Source organism: Sander vitreus, chromosome 10, assembly GCF_031162955.1.
Source record: "Sander vitreus isolate 19-12246 chromosome 10, sanVit1, whole genome shotgun sequence".
Taxonomy (NCBI): domain Eukaryota; kingdom Metazoa; phylum Chordata; class Actinopteri; order Perciformes; family Percidae; genus Sander; species Sander vitreus.
The window spans coordinates 32,718,201-32,736,777 of NC_135864.1; the positions used below are offsets into that span (position 1 = coordinate 32,718,201).

General features: G+C 42.5%; 1 protein-coding gene across 1 annotated transcript; it reads right to left on the minus strand.

The window, feature by feature from the left end:
• Positions 1–164: 164 nt before the first annotated feature.
• mtmr7a (myotubularin related protein 7a) lies at positions 165–17,479 on the minus strand. Its single transcript, XM_078261196.1, has 14 exons — positions 17,258–17,479; positions 16,780–16,902; positions 14,505–14,667; positions 13,929–14,086; positions 13,708–13,836; positions 11,099–11,233; positions 10,747–10,879; positions 8,365–8,474; positions 6,553–6,678; positions 6,056–6,105; positions 5,779–5,979; positions 5,379–5,513; positions 5,066–5,192; positions 165–3,210 (listed from the first exon to the last, which is right to left on the minus strand). The coding sequence occupies exons 1-14, from the start codon at positions 17,279–17,281 to the stop codon at positions 2,869–2,871; spliced, it is 1,956 nt and encodes a 651-aa protein (XP_078117322.1). The 5' UTR covers positions 17,282–17,479; the 3' UTR covers positions 165–2,868.
• Positions 17,480–18,577: the final 1,098 nt, after the last annotated feature.

Here is an 18,577-nt window from a genome sequence, read left to right on the forward strand (position 1 = left end):
GTAGATTATCCAGAAATCTCAAAACCGGAGCAAATAAAACCAAACCTATCTGCATTGCTAGATACCACAAGGGATATAAGAGATGTGTTTTATTTTTGTAATTTAGATGAACTGACCTTATAAAAGGTCAGGCAAGAACACAATCAAGAATTATTAAAACAATATGATTGACAATAATGTATTTATTTCAAAAGAACATTGACACAAATTACACAGTTAAGATCAGTTTGACAAATCTGGCTCTTATTCCACCTGAACAGATAAACACAGCAATATAAAGCTCTTTCTTTTATATAAGGTCAGAATTCTTTATGACCGGACATTTTAGTATATCTCATACAAATAAAAACAACATGCATTAAATAGAGATGGTCGTTACTGCCTAAAACTCTGGTATCGGTAAGTACTGGAGTTAATGCACCGATCCGATACCACGTAATAAAGCCCTAAATAAAATCTACGTTAAAGTAGTTTATTTATGTTCTTTTTCCGTTATAACTGACTGTCAAACTGCAGAATAAAAGAACGTTCTGTGGCATTCATTGTTCATGTTTCACAAAGAGTTTAACCTGAGCCAGACCGATAACAAAGATAGAAATAATATCACATCCATACAGGGATAGTAGTATACAGCTGTTAAAACATAATAAAATATATGACACACTGGTATCGGATCGGTACTCGGTATCGGACGATACGCAAGTTCAGGTATTGGAATCGGGAAGCAAAAAATGGTATCGGACCATCTCAAGCATTAAAGCAAGTAGTCCAAAAAAAAGTCATAATACAAAAATATCTTAAAATGCTTTTGCTCGATAATCTTTGCATTGTTCATTTGCAGTATTGGAGTGCACCTAATGTGTACTACACTATTGAATTCAGAAGTTGTAATGCTAATTTTACAGTTGACGCCAATATTCAAAAAGTCAGTCGGTATTTGTGTTTACATGCTCTACTCTGCTGGTTCAGTATTCAGTAGTCCTATCGCTTACCACGCATCATTATTTATACCAGTAGAGGGTCGATTGCCTTTGGTAAGAATTATGATTTGATCATAGCAAATCTGATTTTGAAACATGGTGGACAGGAATGTATGAAGTTGCTTATTCAATAAAATGTCAAAGCTCATTTTTCCCCGTCTTGTAGTTATAAATTTCACAAGACATTTTGGATTAAGTTGAAATATCCAGGTGTGGACCACAAGGTGCCAATCAACTAGCCTGGCTCCGCCCTCCTACGTACTTCTGCTCAATTTTCATTTCCCTTCAGTACTCCGTCTGGGTTTGCGGTATAGTCTTGGGTTTTCTCCAGTCAAATCTTTACCGGTCCAATCAGTGAACAGAGGGAGTGGCTGAGAACGATGACGTTGAGGCTGTGCGCCAGTTTGAGTTGTAGTTCAGTAATGGCGGAGGAGAAAGATGCGAGCGAAGCCATTTGGTCTGTTATGGCAACGCTGCCGAATATCCAGAAGTTAAAGCCCGAGCAAGAACAACCTTTGCTGAGTTTTGTTGGGGGCCACGATGTTGTGGCCCTCCTCCCCACGGGGTTCAGGGAAAGTTAGATTTTCCAGCTCGCTCCGTTAGTGGTGAAGGAGTTGGCTAAGGCTAACGCTAGCGATGCTAAGCCGTCGTCACGACCAAACGTTAGTGATTGGTTATGGCAGATCCAGAGTGGCTCTGGGCAGATCCAATAGTTTTAAACTTCAACATAATACTTCAAGGAAGTTACCACTTGTCAATGGAGAGTGGCCAGACTCTCTGTACAAATGAAATGTACCAGAGTCTGGTAGGACCAGGATACCAATCAACCACAACAAACCATTAGTTTATTATTGTAGTGTAATGACTCCAAAACCCACCCGAGGTCACTGTTGTATGCTGAGTGAGTTCTGTTCAGTCACAATATGTTCTTAAGGGTTGAAACACTGCTACATTGCCATTTGAGCTACATTCTGGGTTGAATAGGATTAATGCTCTATCAGGCCAGACTGAAATCTTGACTCCAGACTGCCTGTGATTGAGTAGCACTGACCATTAGGCGCGGCAGCATTTAAATTAGGCATTTTAAATTCACCAAAACACAGAAAAAGGGAAAAGTAAATCTTTGCGAACACTACTCCAGGGAAGAGTCAATCTGATCTTCAACTTGAGTCTGCTGATATTTTAATTATCAAGCAGTTTGTCTATCAATGTTTTTTTTTTTCATTGTTTGATCTGTTTAATTCTGTCTGTCTTTATTAAATCATTTTGCCTTCTTAAAGCACGAACAATGCAACTGAAATGATCTGTTAATTGTTTCACTTTGCTTTGTTCATAAGGTTTACATTGCAAAGCCAAATTCCTAATCAATACAAGTATATTGTGTGGAAGACCATAGTAAAAAAAAACAAGCACAGACACCTAAATTGCTCATCGTTAATCTGATGAGTTGAAACACTCTGCATACATGTGCACTGAATTGTTCACAAGTGTCCTTAACTCTGTCTTAACTCAATCAAATGTCTCCAACATCAAACTGATTCTTGTGGATTGTATTAACTTTCTGTATTTAACTCTGCAATCAACAACAGACATGACAGTAAGCCATATCCAGCTTTGCTATTTCTTTTAGAATCTTAAGCAGGGAAGGTACGAGGGTAAGAAGTAAAATGTAGTCAGCTACAGTACTACAACAACGCTCAACGAGTATGCATGTGGCAACAGGCCGAGTCCACCACACCACACGCAAACAAAAGTGCAAGTCACTTTTCACTGGAGTTAGCCAACAGCCGGGTTACACGGTGAATGTAAAACGATACAGTAGTGTTTGTTCAGTGGACACAGTGGATGGCTGCTCGCCTCTACACCTTCCAACAAATGCTCCATTTGCTCAGGCAGCTGAGTAGGCAGCCTCATCAGAGTCTGGATCCCTGGTGCTGCCCGTGCTGAGAGGTGAACGACAGCTCACGTCTGCGATCCCCAACTCCTGGTCGCTGCCGCTGGAGAGGTTGGATTCAGATGTTTGGTTGGAGTCCTGGGAAGGAAGGATCCGGCGGCCGTCTGGTGCTTTCGGCTGGCAGGGGCTGCTAGTGATGAAGCCGCCAGTGTAGTCCTGAGGGGTGTTGGCCAGGCCGAGGTCATTACCAAGAGCCCATGCTGTGGGGCTCTTATCAAAGGGGACTGCTTTCTGGGTTACACTCCACTCCTGCTCCTGCTCCAGATGAGCAATTTTCTATTGATAATATAAGACATAAAGACTACAGTTAACTTGACTTAACTTAAAAACCCTGTGGGACATTTTTTTGTCTCATGAGAAATGACAAGCATTATGAATGTATATATCACGGTCTTACACATAGACTGTAAAAAAGAAAAAGAAAAAAGAAAGAACGATGGATGACGCATCTCCACTTCCTCCCACTGTAAAGCCAAAATATCCCAGATACGGGCGCCGCCATCTTATAATTTTGAAGCCAGAGTCTCTGCAGTAGTTATTAGGCGATGGAGCCACATACACCCGCCTGACCAATCGCGAGTCAATCACAGCTGTCAATCATGTCGTTTCACCCTGTTTTTATAGCATCAAATGACTAATAAAAAAACTTATCAGAAAAATTAACACTTGAACAAACATCAGTGTGATAAGAACTACCTAAATTGACAGAAACCATCTTTGGGAAAAACTATTTTGATGTGTACTTTGATTTTTTTGTTTGGTCCATGCCTCGTCCGCTAACATAGATGTATGACCTATTCTGTAGCCAGCCACCAGGGGGCGATGGAGATGTTTTGGCTTCACTTATAAAGTCTATGCATCTACCCCTGGGGCGTTATTATCATAGACAGTGAAAGATATGGACACAGCGACGCCATAGACTTCGACGGAGACCAGCGAAGTCACTTTTCCGGTGATGGCTGAGCGTTACTGAGCAGCCTCCAACTGAGCTTGAAGACGTAGATGTGACGTGAGCAAGCTGTCTGAAAGTTGGAAGTCTTCTGGTAGCTGTGACAAGAGAAATCTGTTTGTGGATGAATGTTACTTCATATGATTTCACTTGCCACATACCAAAGTATTTCCAATCCATCAAAACGTTGCTGAAATATTTTGTTTCCGATGCTTTTCATGGACTCTCTATGGGCTTCTCCCTTGACTGTATGCCTCCACGTCCCCCCGATTGCCTGCAAGCTTCTCCTGTACTGTACAGTAATTCCTCTACTATGCGACAGTAAGTTGCGTGGTTATGACACAATCGTTAGCCTATTTTTACAAAACTGTTGCTACGGGGCCATAACATGAGATACAAGGTAATGGAGCCTTTTATACATTGTCGTGTTTCTTTAGAAATAAACAATGAACAAATAGAGTCTTTAAACGCTTCAGATGTAAAGTTATTCGCTGTCAAAGTGACGTCAAAATGAATGGCAGTCAATGGGATGCTAACGGCGGGTGATGGCTTGTTAGCCTAGAATCTCCCCATAGGAGGTACCCTTTCCGGATGCTCGATAACCCCCTTGGTTATTATGGATCCTACGTAACTTCTAGGCAAGTCCCGCCCTACGAAGCAGCCCGATTGGTTGGGGTTAGGCATTGACCTCGAGTGGTTAAGGTTAGGACAGCCGATTGGTCAGGGGATAGGACATGAACAAATCGGGTTACGTTACCTAGCGAAAGCATGGACGCCTGGCCAATAGTAACGTGTGAATGCTATTGAAGGGCGGGCCTTGCCTCAAAGTTGCGTGGGTTCCATAATAACGCACCCCTGGTCTAGTCTCGCATTGCCAGACCTTCCTCCACAGCGCTGCGGAGGAGGGTCTGGCTAGTCCACACAGCATTCCGGCTTCGGAGAAAAACGTGCTCTGGTTTATTGGCATTTCTAACCCTAACCCTCACAATCGTCTTGGGCGGCGCTAAGCTCCAAACAGAGCCACGGCGCCTCTGCAAAATAGCCTCAGGAAGGAACTTGTTTTGGTGGAACATGTGTACGTTCAGAAGTTGATTTAGTCGTGCGAGAGAAAACTCAAGATTGAACAGAGCGGAGCAATCCTGGAAGTGGAACATCGTGGATATAGACTACCCCTGGTCCTACCTGTTTGTGTGAAGCCAGCTGCTCCTCCAGCTGCTGTGTCTCCTCTCGGATGGCCCTCAGATAATCCTCTACAGACTGCCGAGGATGCATCCCTTGGTCAAAGCGGTTGTACAGCCCTCTCCAAAACCTACACGAAACGAAGCAAGAGATTTCCAACTCTCAACCCTTCCTTTGTTTCCTTTACCATTTATATGGATTTATCAGAAAACAGTCTAATAACTCAGTAACTAGTGTTTTTAACATACAATTTATAGGAAATATGTGTATACCAGATTTTAAGTTGCATGTGTTGTCAGGGTTTGTAAGGACCTACTTAAAGCAGTAGGGGGCAGTAGACGGCCGAAGGAGCCCCTGTGTCTGGCTGTGGTCAGGTCGATACAGAGGGTTGATGTAGTCTGCCTGATTCTTCCATAGATAACTCCACAAAGAGTGAGTCCTCTCACGCAATCTGTATGAATGTCAAAAGATAAAGACAATATAAAAGCATGATTGATGAAAGAAAGATTCAGAATAACCTTTTGTTTCTAGCACAGAGTCGTCTCTCTTTGCACAAACCCGGTGATGTAATATACTACTGGCTGTCACTTCTCTAAATAAACCCGGTGATGTAATATACTACTGGCGGTCACTTCTCTCACAGCGGTGGCTCTGACAAGACGTCTGTGCTGTGAAAAGGAAAAGAAACTGATGGTTGCTGCAGGTTTAAATCTCACCCTAGCTCTATCCTCTCCAGCTGGTTGTTGCCAATGAAGTTGCCGTACTGGCAGGAGTAGATGTGGCTGTGAATCGTGATGAGGAACCTCGCGTTGAACTCAAAGGCACAGGGGAACTGCTCCATGAGCTGCCACACACACTCTAGGAACTGATCGATGATGGGAGATACCTCTTTAGGGTCTCCGACCAGGTGGTTGCATCTGGAGAAGAGTCGAGGACGGTTAGATCAAAACGAAGATACTTAGATACTATGAAAGTAATATTTTAGAGTCAAACCTGTGAGAGAACTTGTGTCCAAATGAGACCCAGTCTTTCTCAATGAGAACCTAAGAGCAGAAAAAAAAAAAACATTTGTGTGCTAAAACCCAAATAGGATCATAGTTTCTCTACAATTTCAGTGCGTTATGATTAAAAGGTTCAGACATAGTGCACAGTTAATCCCTGCAGAATGACTGAACCTCTTCACCCTCTGTGTAGGGTCATTGTCCTCCGACTTTAGGATGCAATTCCCAAAAGCAGGTTTCTCTATTATATTTTTTTTCCTCATTCCTCATCCTCATGGAGGATTCAAAGTTAGCCTGCGTAAATCCTTCTGATTAAAGAAATAAGACTCATGAGACCAGTACGGACTACTATCAGCTAAAGCCAGAATGTAACTGGACATAGGAATATGATGCAGAGTGTACCAGACAGTGTGACAGTCACAATGCTACTTAAAAGATGCATTTCTGCACTGTAACTTAAATAGAAAGAGGTAAAGGTTCAGCACCTACCATGAGTCCTCTGAGGGTCCTGTAGTAAGGATCCAGCAGCACACAGGCCACTGAACACACCTGGGCGGTGCGGTCCCAGCCGTCTGAACAGTGAACCAGGACACTGACCCCCTCCTCTGCAACAGCCTACACATACACACATGCACACACACGCACACATGCACACACGCACGCACACACACACACACACACACACACACACACACACACACACACACACACACACACACACACACACACACACACTATTTGGCATTTGATATGGATTCCTTATAGCAAAACTCTTAAAGAGACAGGCGCTAAAAAGGAGCGTGTCAGACAGTATTGTGTTTCTGTATGACTGCTGTCTAGAGTTAAGATTCTCTGCCCGAGCCCGAGCCCGAACCGGCTCACAGGCCGGGCCAACATTTTATGGCGCTATGATGGGGCCGGGCCGGGCCCTTAAACAAGCATTTGTGTTTTTTTAATCATTACTTTATTCATAGCCTTATTCGGTGGGGAGCCAGCTATGCCTCTCCAGCTTCTCCCCGTAGCTGTGAGGTAAACTGTGCTACATTGCGTCTCCCCCCCTCTGCAGCACTATTGTCGGCCAATTAGGTGATCGAGACAAGAAAGTCTCCTATATGGTTCCAGGGCTTTGATTATGTTGCTGCCTTGATCGGTTACCCACACTATTGGGCTGAGGGAGAAGCTAGGGTTGAGTTTTTTTTTTTAATGTTTCTTCATTTGGATCCATTTGCGATCCATTCCATTCTGAATAAACTAACAGTTTACATGCTTTGTCCTTGTTGCATTACCAGTATTCATTAAGATAATTCTAAACAGATTTCTGTAGTTCAAACAACTCGGAATTGTAGTTATAACGGCCCACGTATGAAAAAATTGTCGTGTTTAAATCGGGCACAGGCTCATAATTACAGATAATGTGCGGGTAGGGTCAGGCTTGATTCTTTTGGGCCCGATCTAAGCTCTACTGCTGTCCCGTGTTCCTCTTTTCATCTGTTATGATGAAAGTCTGACACAGTCGGTTGTGGTATTTTATCAGCAATTAAAAGCTCTCTGGTAAATGGCAGTTTTGAGAAGGCTATCAGATAATTGTTACTCACTGCTTCCTGTTAGGCTGTCTGTTGAATTGATTGATTCTAACCATAGCCATTCCCTAAAGATACTGTAACCATGTACAACCTTAAGTATTTGACTGGTGGAGCCTGAGAGCAAGTATCGTCGAAGACAATGGTTCCCAAAGTACGGTCCGCGGACCCCCAGGGATCCCCCAAACAAAATGGGGAAATCGTTAATTTTTTACTATAATTCCATTCATAAGTTATACAATGACAGATTGTATGTCTACTTTGGTCATGTGTTCAATACACTTTCTGTAGTTAATAAAACATCTAAAAGTAAAAGTCCTATCAGATGTGGGACGCTGGGACAAAATCTTATGAAACGGGAGTCTGTGGTCTAATTTGCGTCAGTTAAGGGGTCCTTGACGTTAAAAAGTTTTGCAACCACTGGTCTAAGAATGCCAGAGGGGAGTGATTCAAATAACTCATTTTGGAGGCTGTAGTTTGGTGTGCTTTTTGTGTTCTACTGATAGGTATTTCTATTATTTTGACCACCCAATGTATGTCTGTGAGGTTAGCCTGAAGGATTTATTGCAGGACTGATGTATCAAACTGTATTAGCGTAGGCTAATGGAGTGTACAGACAGACAGTATCACACATACAGGATACAACCCACACACACAAACACCTAAGCTAATATTGAGTGCCGTTGTGAGACAGATAGCAGGGATTAACCTCCAGACTGACCTTAGCGATGAAGATGCCTGCATCCAAAACTGCTTTGATGTGCTTTAGCCAGCCTGAGCTCTCCAGACCTTCCAGGAAGTCGGACATGGAGGGGGAACGCAGCTCACACGCTGTAACCACAACACAGCTGTCTCACTGGCAGGAAACATGGAGCATACCTGAACACTGGACTTTATTAAATCTCACATTCAGTTTCACATCACTAACAACCTCCACGGAAATCAATTTATAGGGAATCTGTGCATGGCATGAGAAAATATGGGTCACACGGTTTAAAATAACAAACAGATTTCCTTCAGCCTCTCACATTACGGTTCACATGTTTTTAGTCCCGCTAGCAGCGTGGCTCTGTGGATGGCAATGTCCGTCTGTCGGTGTGTCCAACACTTTGGTCCAGAAAGAAATAGCTCAACAATTGTTGAATGGATTGCCATGGAATTTTGAATAGATATTCATGTTCCCCAGAGGATGATAACTTTGGTGATTCACTTACTTTTCCTCTCAGCAAGTCAATGTTGTCACTTGTGAAATATCTCAACATCTACTGCATGGATTTGTACAACATTTTGTACATATATTCATGGTACCCAGATGATGAATCCTAATGACTTCAGAGACACCCGACTATTCCTTTCGTGCCACCACTAGGTTCATTTGTGGTTTTTGAGTGAAATACCTTAGCAACTACTCTACGGATTGCCATATTTGGCGCAGAAATTCATGTTCCCCTCATGATGCATTTTATCACTTCTGTGATCCCTTCAAATCATGTCAAAAAATGTTTTGTCCAATACTTTGGTTGATGACCAAATACATAGAAAACTAGAATGGCACTCGAAGAGTGCAGACATCCACTGAGGGACGCCCTATATCGCAAGGTTAACTTTCCGGCTTATTTTTCCAGTCAGGAACACATTTTCCTGATTATTCCTGCAGCACAAATGCCCTATCTTGCAATGTTATTAAAAGCGAAAAATATTTTTTGTGTTCACCCCGTGATTCAGATGTGCTTCAAAATGTAATGGGTTCTTTCTCGACCCATGCTACACCCTTCAACCAAGTTTCAAGAAAATCAGGCCAGTAGTCTTTCTGTAATCCTGCTGACAGACAGACAAACATGACCTCCTTGGCAGCGGTAACTAATGTCATTCCCATCAGCCTCAGCTGTACTCATTCTAACATGGTAAACATGGTACCTGCTAAACATCAGCATGTTAGAGTTGTCATTGTGAACACGTTAGCATCCTGAAGTTAGCATTTAACTAAGAGTAAGAACAGCCTCATGCTAACATGTAGACTGTTAGTCTTGTTATTGTGTATTTTATAATATGAATATGAGACAAAGCCATGCCCAGATGCAATAACACAGGCATGACAGACAATTAAACACAGATCCATTTCTGTACCATAAGGCTTCCTGCATTCTGTTTGCTTATCTTGTAAAACTGAAACCTAAAATTATTTTTTTCCATCTGCAGGGTTCAACATAAATATTTGCAAGTTGAGGGGCAGAGTGACCCGTTTCTCCTCAGCTGACATTTCATTTGCTCAGGCCAATTTATTACAATAACATTCATAATTCAAACACACTTTTAGATAACTGATAATGAAGACATCTGCTCACTCCTCACTCATTAAGGTGTTGACAGAGGAGACAAAGTATTTTTTTGCTGACACTACATCAGTGTGCTGACCTGTAGGTGTGCTCTGAGGCCACTGACAGGACAGCAAGCAGGTGAATGGGTTCATTCAACCTTTTATAAACACTAGTAGGGTGGACTTCCACCAACATTTTTGAGCCAATGTTGCCAGGCGGGGGGTCTTCGAAATCTCATTGAAGTGTGCAATCGGGTAGAGAGAGAGAGTTGCAGTCTCCTGCATTTAAAGACTTCCCTTGTGCTGCCAGGGGGCAAAGAGTTATCACAACTAAGAACAGCTATAACTTTTCAGACTTGAAATCACATCATTCTCACGCCCTCAGTCTCTCTTTGGGGGATAAGGTCCCGGATTGTCCACTCCGGGAAACCAAAATAGCTCAGAAATAAAATCCAGATGGATTCAAAGTCTTCCTAGGAGCACCCCTGCACAATACCCAGAAATTCTCCTGTGGGCTCATTTGAGGCCTGATTGCAGCACAGTCCAGTCCGCATGAGTGCATACGAAAGCCACAGGGGTAGCATGGGGTACCGCTCTGCTTTAGTAATGTGAAGAAGCAGCGGACTTTTAAAACAGAAAATATACATTACGTTCCACAAACACACATGTGGTGAAACATTTCTGACAATGTGATGAATGCACTGCTGTGGCTTCCAATCTGTATCTACAGTAAATAAATCGAAATAATCAGTGTGAGAAATCATTTCAGGAAGACAGGATAATTACCTCCCAGCATTTTCTGTTGGCTGTTTCTCATTACGTGGATGTTCTCGATGCCAATGAACTGGAATTTAATGTTGGAGTAGTTGTCTTCATTTTCATAGCCTTTTCCCGCAGCTCGGTTTGCGATTGCATTCAGCTAGAAAGATGTTTGATTAATCGCCAGAACGGCAATACAAAAAAAAAAAACTGTTACATAATATTGATCATGGTTCAACAAGCACATAGCTAGGATGTTTTTCAAGACTTCTGCTGAGAGAACATCCAGCTGGTAAAAAGCAGTACGGAAAATAAAGCCCACCTGAACATACAGCACAGTACTGTAAGACTTGTATTTTCGCAGGCATGAAGGGCTCACCTTAGGCCTGGTGTCCACCACATACATGAAGTCGCTGCGGGGATTGGACCTCAAGATGGCCTCCAGCATCTGTTCATCCTCCAGGCAGCGAGCACTGAAACCAGACAGGGGCTGGCTGCTACGGCAGATGGCAGCCTGGGAGGAGGCAAGAGGCACTCTGGTTTCATACAGGAATGTTTACTCGTCCGACAGTTGATTTTAATTGAATTATTACTTTGGGATGGCATTTTATAAATACACAATTCAATATATGACAATTAGGGTGAGTACAAATTCACAGTACTTTTTCTTCCCTTGCATGTTCAATTTAAATGAATCAACCACACAAGTTCTTATATCTCCATTTAGTAGCCACAAGAGAGAGACCCTGCTGACTCCCTGAACCAGAGTGGAGCCTCTTTGTATGAACTGAGCTCCACACACTGGTCCCCCAACCCTGGGAAACTGACCTCACACACATAAAGCACTCCCAACTGTCCAGTCAAGGATTAATAGAAGGAATTATGAAAGTTCGGGCTTTTTCCTGATTCAGATGTGAAAAATGCTAATGAGTCATGCTTTGAGTTAAAGACAGCATGGACATCTCCTCGCAGGACCTTTTGTTTGAGTGCCTGTTTACATTTCATGGCTAAGGATCTCCTGTGTATGGCCCAGGATCTCTATGCATTTTGTTTTACTGTCTCGTACTTTTGCAACCTGTTCTCACTCCCAACTCGTAAAATACGGATGCTTGGACAGTGGGTCTCAGCGTCAGATACAACGCAAAAAGCACCCTTCAGCGCATTTGTAGAACGCATCTGGCAGAGCAGCAGCTACGCTGCGCGTAAAGATGACGTAGTATTAAGAGCGGCAACGGTAAGGAGTAGCATGAAAGCCTGAAATTCCTTGTAGGGAGGATGGTTGGGGTGGGAGATGGGTCAAATAACCCAGGACTTTCACCCTGGAGACCAGGGTTTGTGTCCCGTGTGTTACTTTTCCTAAACCCAACTGTCCCGTTCTTCTTTTCCTAAACCCAACTGTCCTGTTTCTGTCCCGCGTGTCATGGAAACGTAACTTTTATAAGCCCACCCACAATCCTTTCCTTGACCTAACTGCGTCAAAAGTGACGCCAATAGTCCCGACCAAGTGCGTCAAGATCTGACGCTAAAGGAGACTTTTAGCGTCAATAACAACATCAAAGGCACCCTGACCAAGCGTCCGTATTTTACGCGATGGGAGTGAGAATGTGTTGACTTTTGTATGTGTGTTCACTTTATTTATATACTTTGTATTTCATGTCTTTTACTAATGTCTACTCCTGTGATCCTGACATGATGAAGATCTACTTGTTGCCAAGCACCAAGGCATTTTTTTTTAAATCAATAAAAACTGAAATGAAAAAAAACAAAAACAGAATGGACATCTGTTTTTGCTCAGTGTCTCGCAATATGAGACACAAAGTCTGATATTGCCCTGTAGCTTGGCTGTGTTGTAGCAGAAATACATTATTAGATGAAAGCCCTTAACCCACATAAGCAGTCAGACAATCAGAGCAAATTAAACCAAACCAAATAAAGAACCTAGTGCTACTTTGGTCCCATCAGAGCATCATCCATTGCACTTATTGTATTTCAGGCTCAGTGCCCATATCTGATTTAGATAGTTAGATAGTTCAAATCTGGTTTTAAATAAGGATGCACCAGTCTGGCCTATTCAGTGCCGATACCTGGGCTTTGGGTATCAGCCGATACCAGTGTTTCATTAATAAGCTGTATGCATCACAGTGTGGAAGTGACTGGGATCATTCTTTAATGTATAAGGCAACATCAGGCTTGACTTGAACATTGCTTTTCTTAACTTTGCTAAACAAAATGTAATTTATTTACTAAATGACTATTTAATATTAAAATAATAAATTGTGGACCAACAACTTGGTAAAAAATCTTCAAAATGAACAAGAATTACAATTCAAGTGTAAACCTTTGAAATGAAGCAACAAAGTTTTCAAAACTTAAACAGGAATTAAAATTCCAGTATATAATGTTTCTAGTATATAAACATAGAATTGAATTGAATAGATCGGCCCCTTTGTCACCGATACCCGAGTCAGCTATTTGAGTCAGTATCAGCCCGATATGGGATTGGTCCATCCTTAGTTTCAAATCAACAATATTTTACATTTCTACTGCAAGAAATGGCCATAATACTACTACTACTACTACTGTAATATCTGTAATATCTGCATGCAGTAAAAATAACTCAACAGGAGTGACTTAATGTTTACTTTGGGGGTTTGTTACTTTCAAAACTTACTATCTGTAAACTAAAACTTTTGGCTGCCTGAAGAGGTTATAGTCATGACATATCCCATCTGAATGCATGATCTTGTATCTCAGTTTTCTGCCAAATAACTGCTTTCATAGGTTTTCCTCTAACAAGCTTCCCTCCCTGCTTGAGCAGGTCTGAATCAGAGACATTGGTTCTGTCAGTGCAGATATCCATATCATCATCCATGACTCAGCACTGCGAGTTTGAGAGACTTCACCCATGTTTTTGCCCCTTGAATTAACTTGATTTGTCATAAGAAGCATATGGAAAATAAAAAGAGGAAATGTATGCAGTCAACTCACATGATTTTCTTTGGAGTAGTAAGACAGAGTAGGAAATCTGCCTCTGCTTCTGAACTTGGAGCTGCCCACTATGACCGGAGGTGTGGCGGACGCAGGTACAAAGAGGTCAGCGGGGTACGAGTCACTCACCTTTGAAAATAACATAACGAAAGTCTAAGATTCTGCCATGTCCATATTAGGATAAAACAAGTACAACTGGTCATAGATATCAGCTCACTGACCTTATAGTGTTGGTTGACAGGGGAGAGTTTCCACAGGGAGTTTGGGAGTCCCATTCTGCTGTAATCAGCCTTGAGGTCCAAGAAGTCCCATTCCTGACATCTCTCCTTCTCATCAACGTTAGGCTTATAGGAGAAGCAATACAGCTCTGTGTGACGCTCTGCAAGGCACAACACTGGTTGACAGCTAAAGTTTGATCACAAAACCTCCAGACCAGACCAAAGTGTTGCAAAAGCATACAAAATGAAAGTTAGAGCTCGACCAATACTGGACTTTGAGGCTGTCACTAGACACAAATAAATGGGAGAATACATTTCTAATAAAAAGATATCAGCTGATATGATTTTCTTCTCTGTTCTTGTTGAACAAACTAATTTTTAACAAGGGTCCCTTCAATTCTTTTAAGGCTTCATACTGGAGGCAGAATATTTTATACTACAACACAGACATTAAACACAGAAACCGATATAGCTGTCAAAAAGCCAATATCAGACGATATAATTGAAGTTCTGATGGTCTGGTTTTAAGTCACATTTGAGCAATAACATCCCCAAATTGATCTTTTGGAAACAGTTTACCTGGCTGGGAGAGACGCTGTAGGGACAGGTGAACATCATGGCACTCTTGCTCTCGAGGTACGACAAAATGAAGAACCTGGAAGTTCTTGCAGTGAATAAGCAGAGAACATCCTGAGGCTGTGGCGGCTTGTTTCTCCACGCTGCACACCAAACTGTGAAGCACCTGGTAAGACAAACATGGACCTATTATTGTGTGCTTTGTGTTGTAAACACATAGCACAGCATGACGCATGGATGCACATAGTGACTACAGAATCTAAATAAAGTAAAATCATGAATCGTCTCTACAGCATATACTATTGTGCCTTGTATGTGAGGCCTTCAGACAACATCTCACCAAGACACATTCCTTAAAGATGAACTGAACTGAAAGAATCAACGTTGATAACGTGTTGGTTATGACAAATAAAAATGAATTACACTAAAAAATTAAATAAAAAAAAAAATCAATATAGCTTTTTTTAAGCAACACAAAAATTACGTTTGTTAGTACTAGAACGCTGACTATTTCGATGACGTCACTGGCATGGTAGGACCTGCAAAGGTATATAGGCTACAGTGCAGCATATTAAATACATGTGAAAATGAGTCATTTTAATGGCATGGGTTACGCATTTGGGCCTGTGAGGGACAGGCCTGTAGTGTCTGAATACCACCACATGGTGGACGATCAGTTTCAGTCATTTATTGTATCCAAGCACATTATTTATTTTAGGAAATAGAGACTGCTTATATATCGTGTGCATTAAGAGAAAATGGAAAAGGTCCTGTGCGTTTTAGAAAATCGATGCAGGTAAATGGAAAATGTGATTGGACGAATTCATCCAATGGGATTGCTTGTTAAGTTAGCTGCACGCAAAATGTTAAAACCAAAATAAATAAAGTTTGAAAAAAAAAATAAGTTAGCTGCACATAGGAGAGTTACCCCAGGTTGACCATAGATGCACGGAGGAGTCACGAGTTTTTCCGTTTACTTTAGGCTAGTGCAGAGTTGACAGATTTTTTCCTTGTGGTCGTTGATGGATATTGCACAAATGGATCCTGCACAGATACCTCTTATTATGGAACTAGCAGCTTTTTCTGCGAGTTGAACTCCCTCTCCATCAACAATGTGCCCTGAGACATCAGCTAGCTTTAGGGTGAGTAGAAAGGGACATTGGATTCTGTTTACAGACCCGCTGTGGTTTAGTTAGCAGCTAATAACACATTATTATTGATCTGTGATATCATCGGAGTCATGGTTTATTTATACAGTCTATGGTCGGAGCGCTAGCTTGTGGAGTTTGACATAAGTGCTTCCAACGGGTTTAGCTGCTAGCCCTTTCCCTAGGTTGGATCGTTTGGTATCTAGCTTGGTTTTGTGACTCAATTTCAATGATGCCCAGTGTGTCAGTCTCAGTTTTGTTGAACGCTATAAAGCCTACACCTTAGGCTTTATTTGTGCGTGTAAGTGAATATGTACGTGTTTTGTGTATGTCACAACAACCTTACATCCAGCCCTTTGCCTAGTAGATTGCTAGCATGCTGGATAACAGCGAAACATACCTCTCTGTCCTCTGCCTGATGTGAGCGTTTCAGCGCCCTGTCTCTGCGGCAGATAGCATCGGTGGTGTTGTACTTGCCGTTGGTCTATCGGTCTGCCCTGTACTGTAGCCTGAAAAATCGATCATTGACGGAATGGCCTCAGGTTTCAGTCTGTTGGACTTAACCCTCACCAGTGACCCTGTTGTATCAAAAGTACAGCTCTCTAAATAGTCTGTCGCTAAAAAATGGTCGCTACAGATTCGAAATCCAGGGGCTGTTGGAGGGCTGGCCAGTTTTAAGGCAGCTAGCCATGAGTTGAGGACTGGTTTCCTTGTCAAAGGTAGCCTGTGGAAATGTATCGTAACCCCAGCTGCCTTAGCCCTATACAAGTCATTACTGCAGCCAGGGGCAATGCAGTATGAACCCCCCCTAGACCTGTTGGTTTCCGTTTCCTCAGCCATGTCCGTTAGCCTCAGACTCTTTACATTCTATGGCTGCTTATCATGCCAGTGATGTAGCCAATTATGGAATTCCAACATGGCGGCACCCGTGTAACAACAACACCTTCAATGTACCATTTTATCCCTTTTAACAAATTCAGCCATTTTAATCATTGTACCAATGAGAAGAAATAAAATACATCTGTTATATCACCTTTACTGAAATTCCAGTTCAATTCATCTTTAACATTTACTGTTTGTCCTAACTAATTGTTTTCGCTGGTTCTTCAGTATACTGAGCTGTTGCCTACCCATGTTTCATTGCGCACTCCAGTCTTGTTCTCTACAAAGATGGTGTGTGTGGCTGTCAGGTAGAGGGTGCCCACCCTACTTCTTCTGGGGGAGACTCTGTCTAGCAGCCGGACATTCTCCACCTGCCGGAGGAAGAGGAAGAACAACATCAAACAGCTTCATCCTCAGTCAGGACATATCAGCCGCTCATACAGAAGCTCTGACACAGCTCTACGCATGTGTTAAACGCACTGATACCATGGACTGTAAATATCAACACACCCTGCCGTCAAATGTGGCTGATAGCAGCAGGAGAACCCTGGCTACCTACGTGGCCAACACAGCACACGCCCTTTAATTCATCCTGTATGTTTATTTAATGTTCTGCATTACAACTCTGCAGTCACCGTGAGCGCGCCTGGCGGGGTTTGTTGAGGTGACACGGCAGATAACGTCACAGTGCGAACATTGTAGCTAATCACTGCAACTCGCGGTTACCTTTGGTAGTCGGATGTGCTCCATCAGCAGCTGAGAGATGAGCCGCAGCTTCTTGCGTTCACTGAATCTGTCACTCACAGTACAACTACCAACAGTACAGAATGTGTACAATAGTGTTAAAATATGCTGCTGTAGGTTAGCTTAAATGGTTAAGGTTGTTCGTCAGTAGCGTACAGGAAAACGCTACCATAATATTGCTAGTTGTGCTATTGCCTTCTTCATCAGAGCTGCACCGCTGGGTCCTAACGCCCGCCAAGTGCCGAATGTGGCGGAATGGTTTCAGAACCATTCCGCCATGGACTGAACTGGCGTTGAAGTGTTAACCAATAAGTCGATTCAAGACTAACCTCAAGTTCTTTGTTGCAGCCAGCCAGCCAGCCCAATGTTAAGGTTCGCGTCGCAAAGTAAGCCAGTAGATGGTATAACAGAAGGGCCGACATCTTCTAAATGGCATCGAAACCTCAGTGGCACGTGCGTGGCAGGTGTCTAAGGTCTGCCACGCATTTGCCACTAAGGCGCCAATCGATGCCACTTGGAAGATCTCTCTGCAAATGCTAGAGGCACCCATGTGTCTGTAGCCAACAATGCTATGTGCACACAGTTTTCTTTCCTGAACCTAACCAAACTGCGAAAATAACACTTTAACTAAGAGTAAAATTAAATTATTGTCAAGAATCAAACCCTCCTACCCCAGCATGTAGCCTAAGCCCTGAGTCCAACCCTTCAGCCACCACAACTTATGTGTTATGGGAGAGAATGGACAAATTGCTTCTGTGTGAGTATTCTTACTCAACTGCGGATACTCCGTAATTTTTTTTCTTTTCGGTAGCTATTTCAAAGTAAATTAGCTGTGTTCTGACCAAGAAAAAATAAAATGATGGGATCGTAGACAGAAAAAGCCATATCCAGTGTAAGAAACATTCAGCACATTTCATGTAGGCCTACATGCAATTATATTGTCTCCACAAGTCTAATAACCAAGGAATATAAACCATACCCATGTAAACGTTATATTGCTTATTATCAAAAAAAAGCAGCTTTCCTGTTTATCCCCGCCCCCACCCACTAGAGTTTCTAAACTGCAGACAGATTGCCACTGTGGTGCCACTCAGCTCGGCTGCTCCTCGATGGGTGTCGAGCGAGTGCCTCTTGCTTGCCACTGTCCTGGCACCTGCCACAGACTTCCCACACAGTGCCACTGTTCTGACAACTGTCCGACACCTCTCGGAAAATGCAGAACTGATATATATATATATATTTTCTAACATCTACAAACATCTTTTGTTGTTTTGGCAAGTCATACCAAATTTCAAATGTATT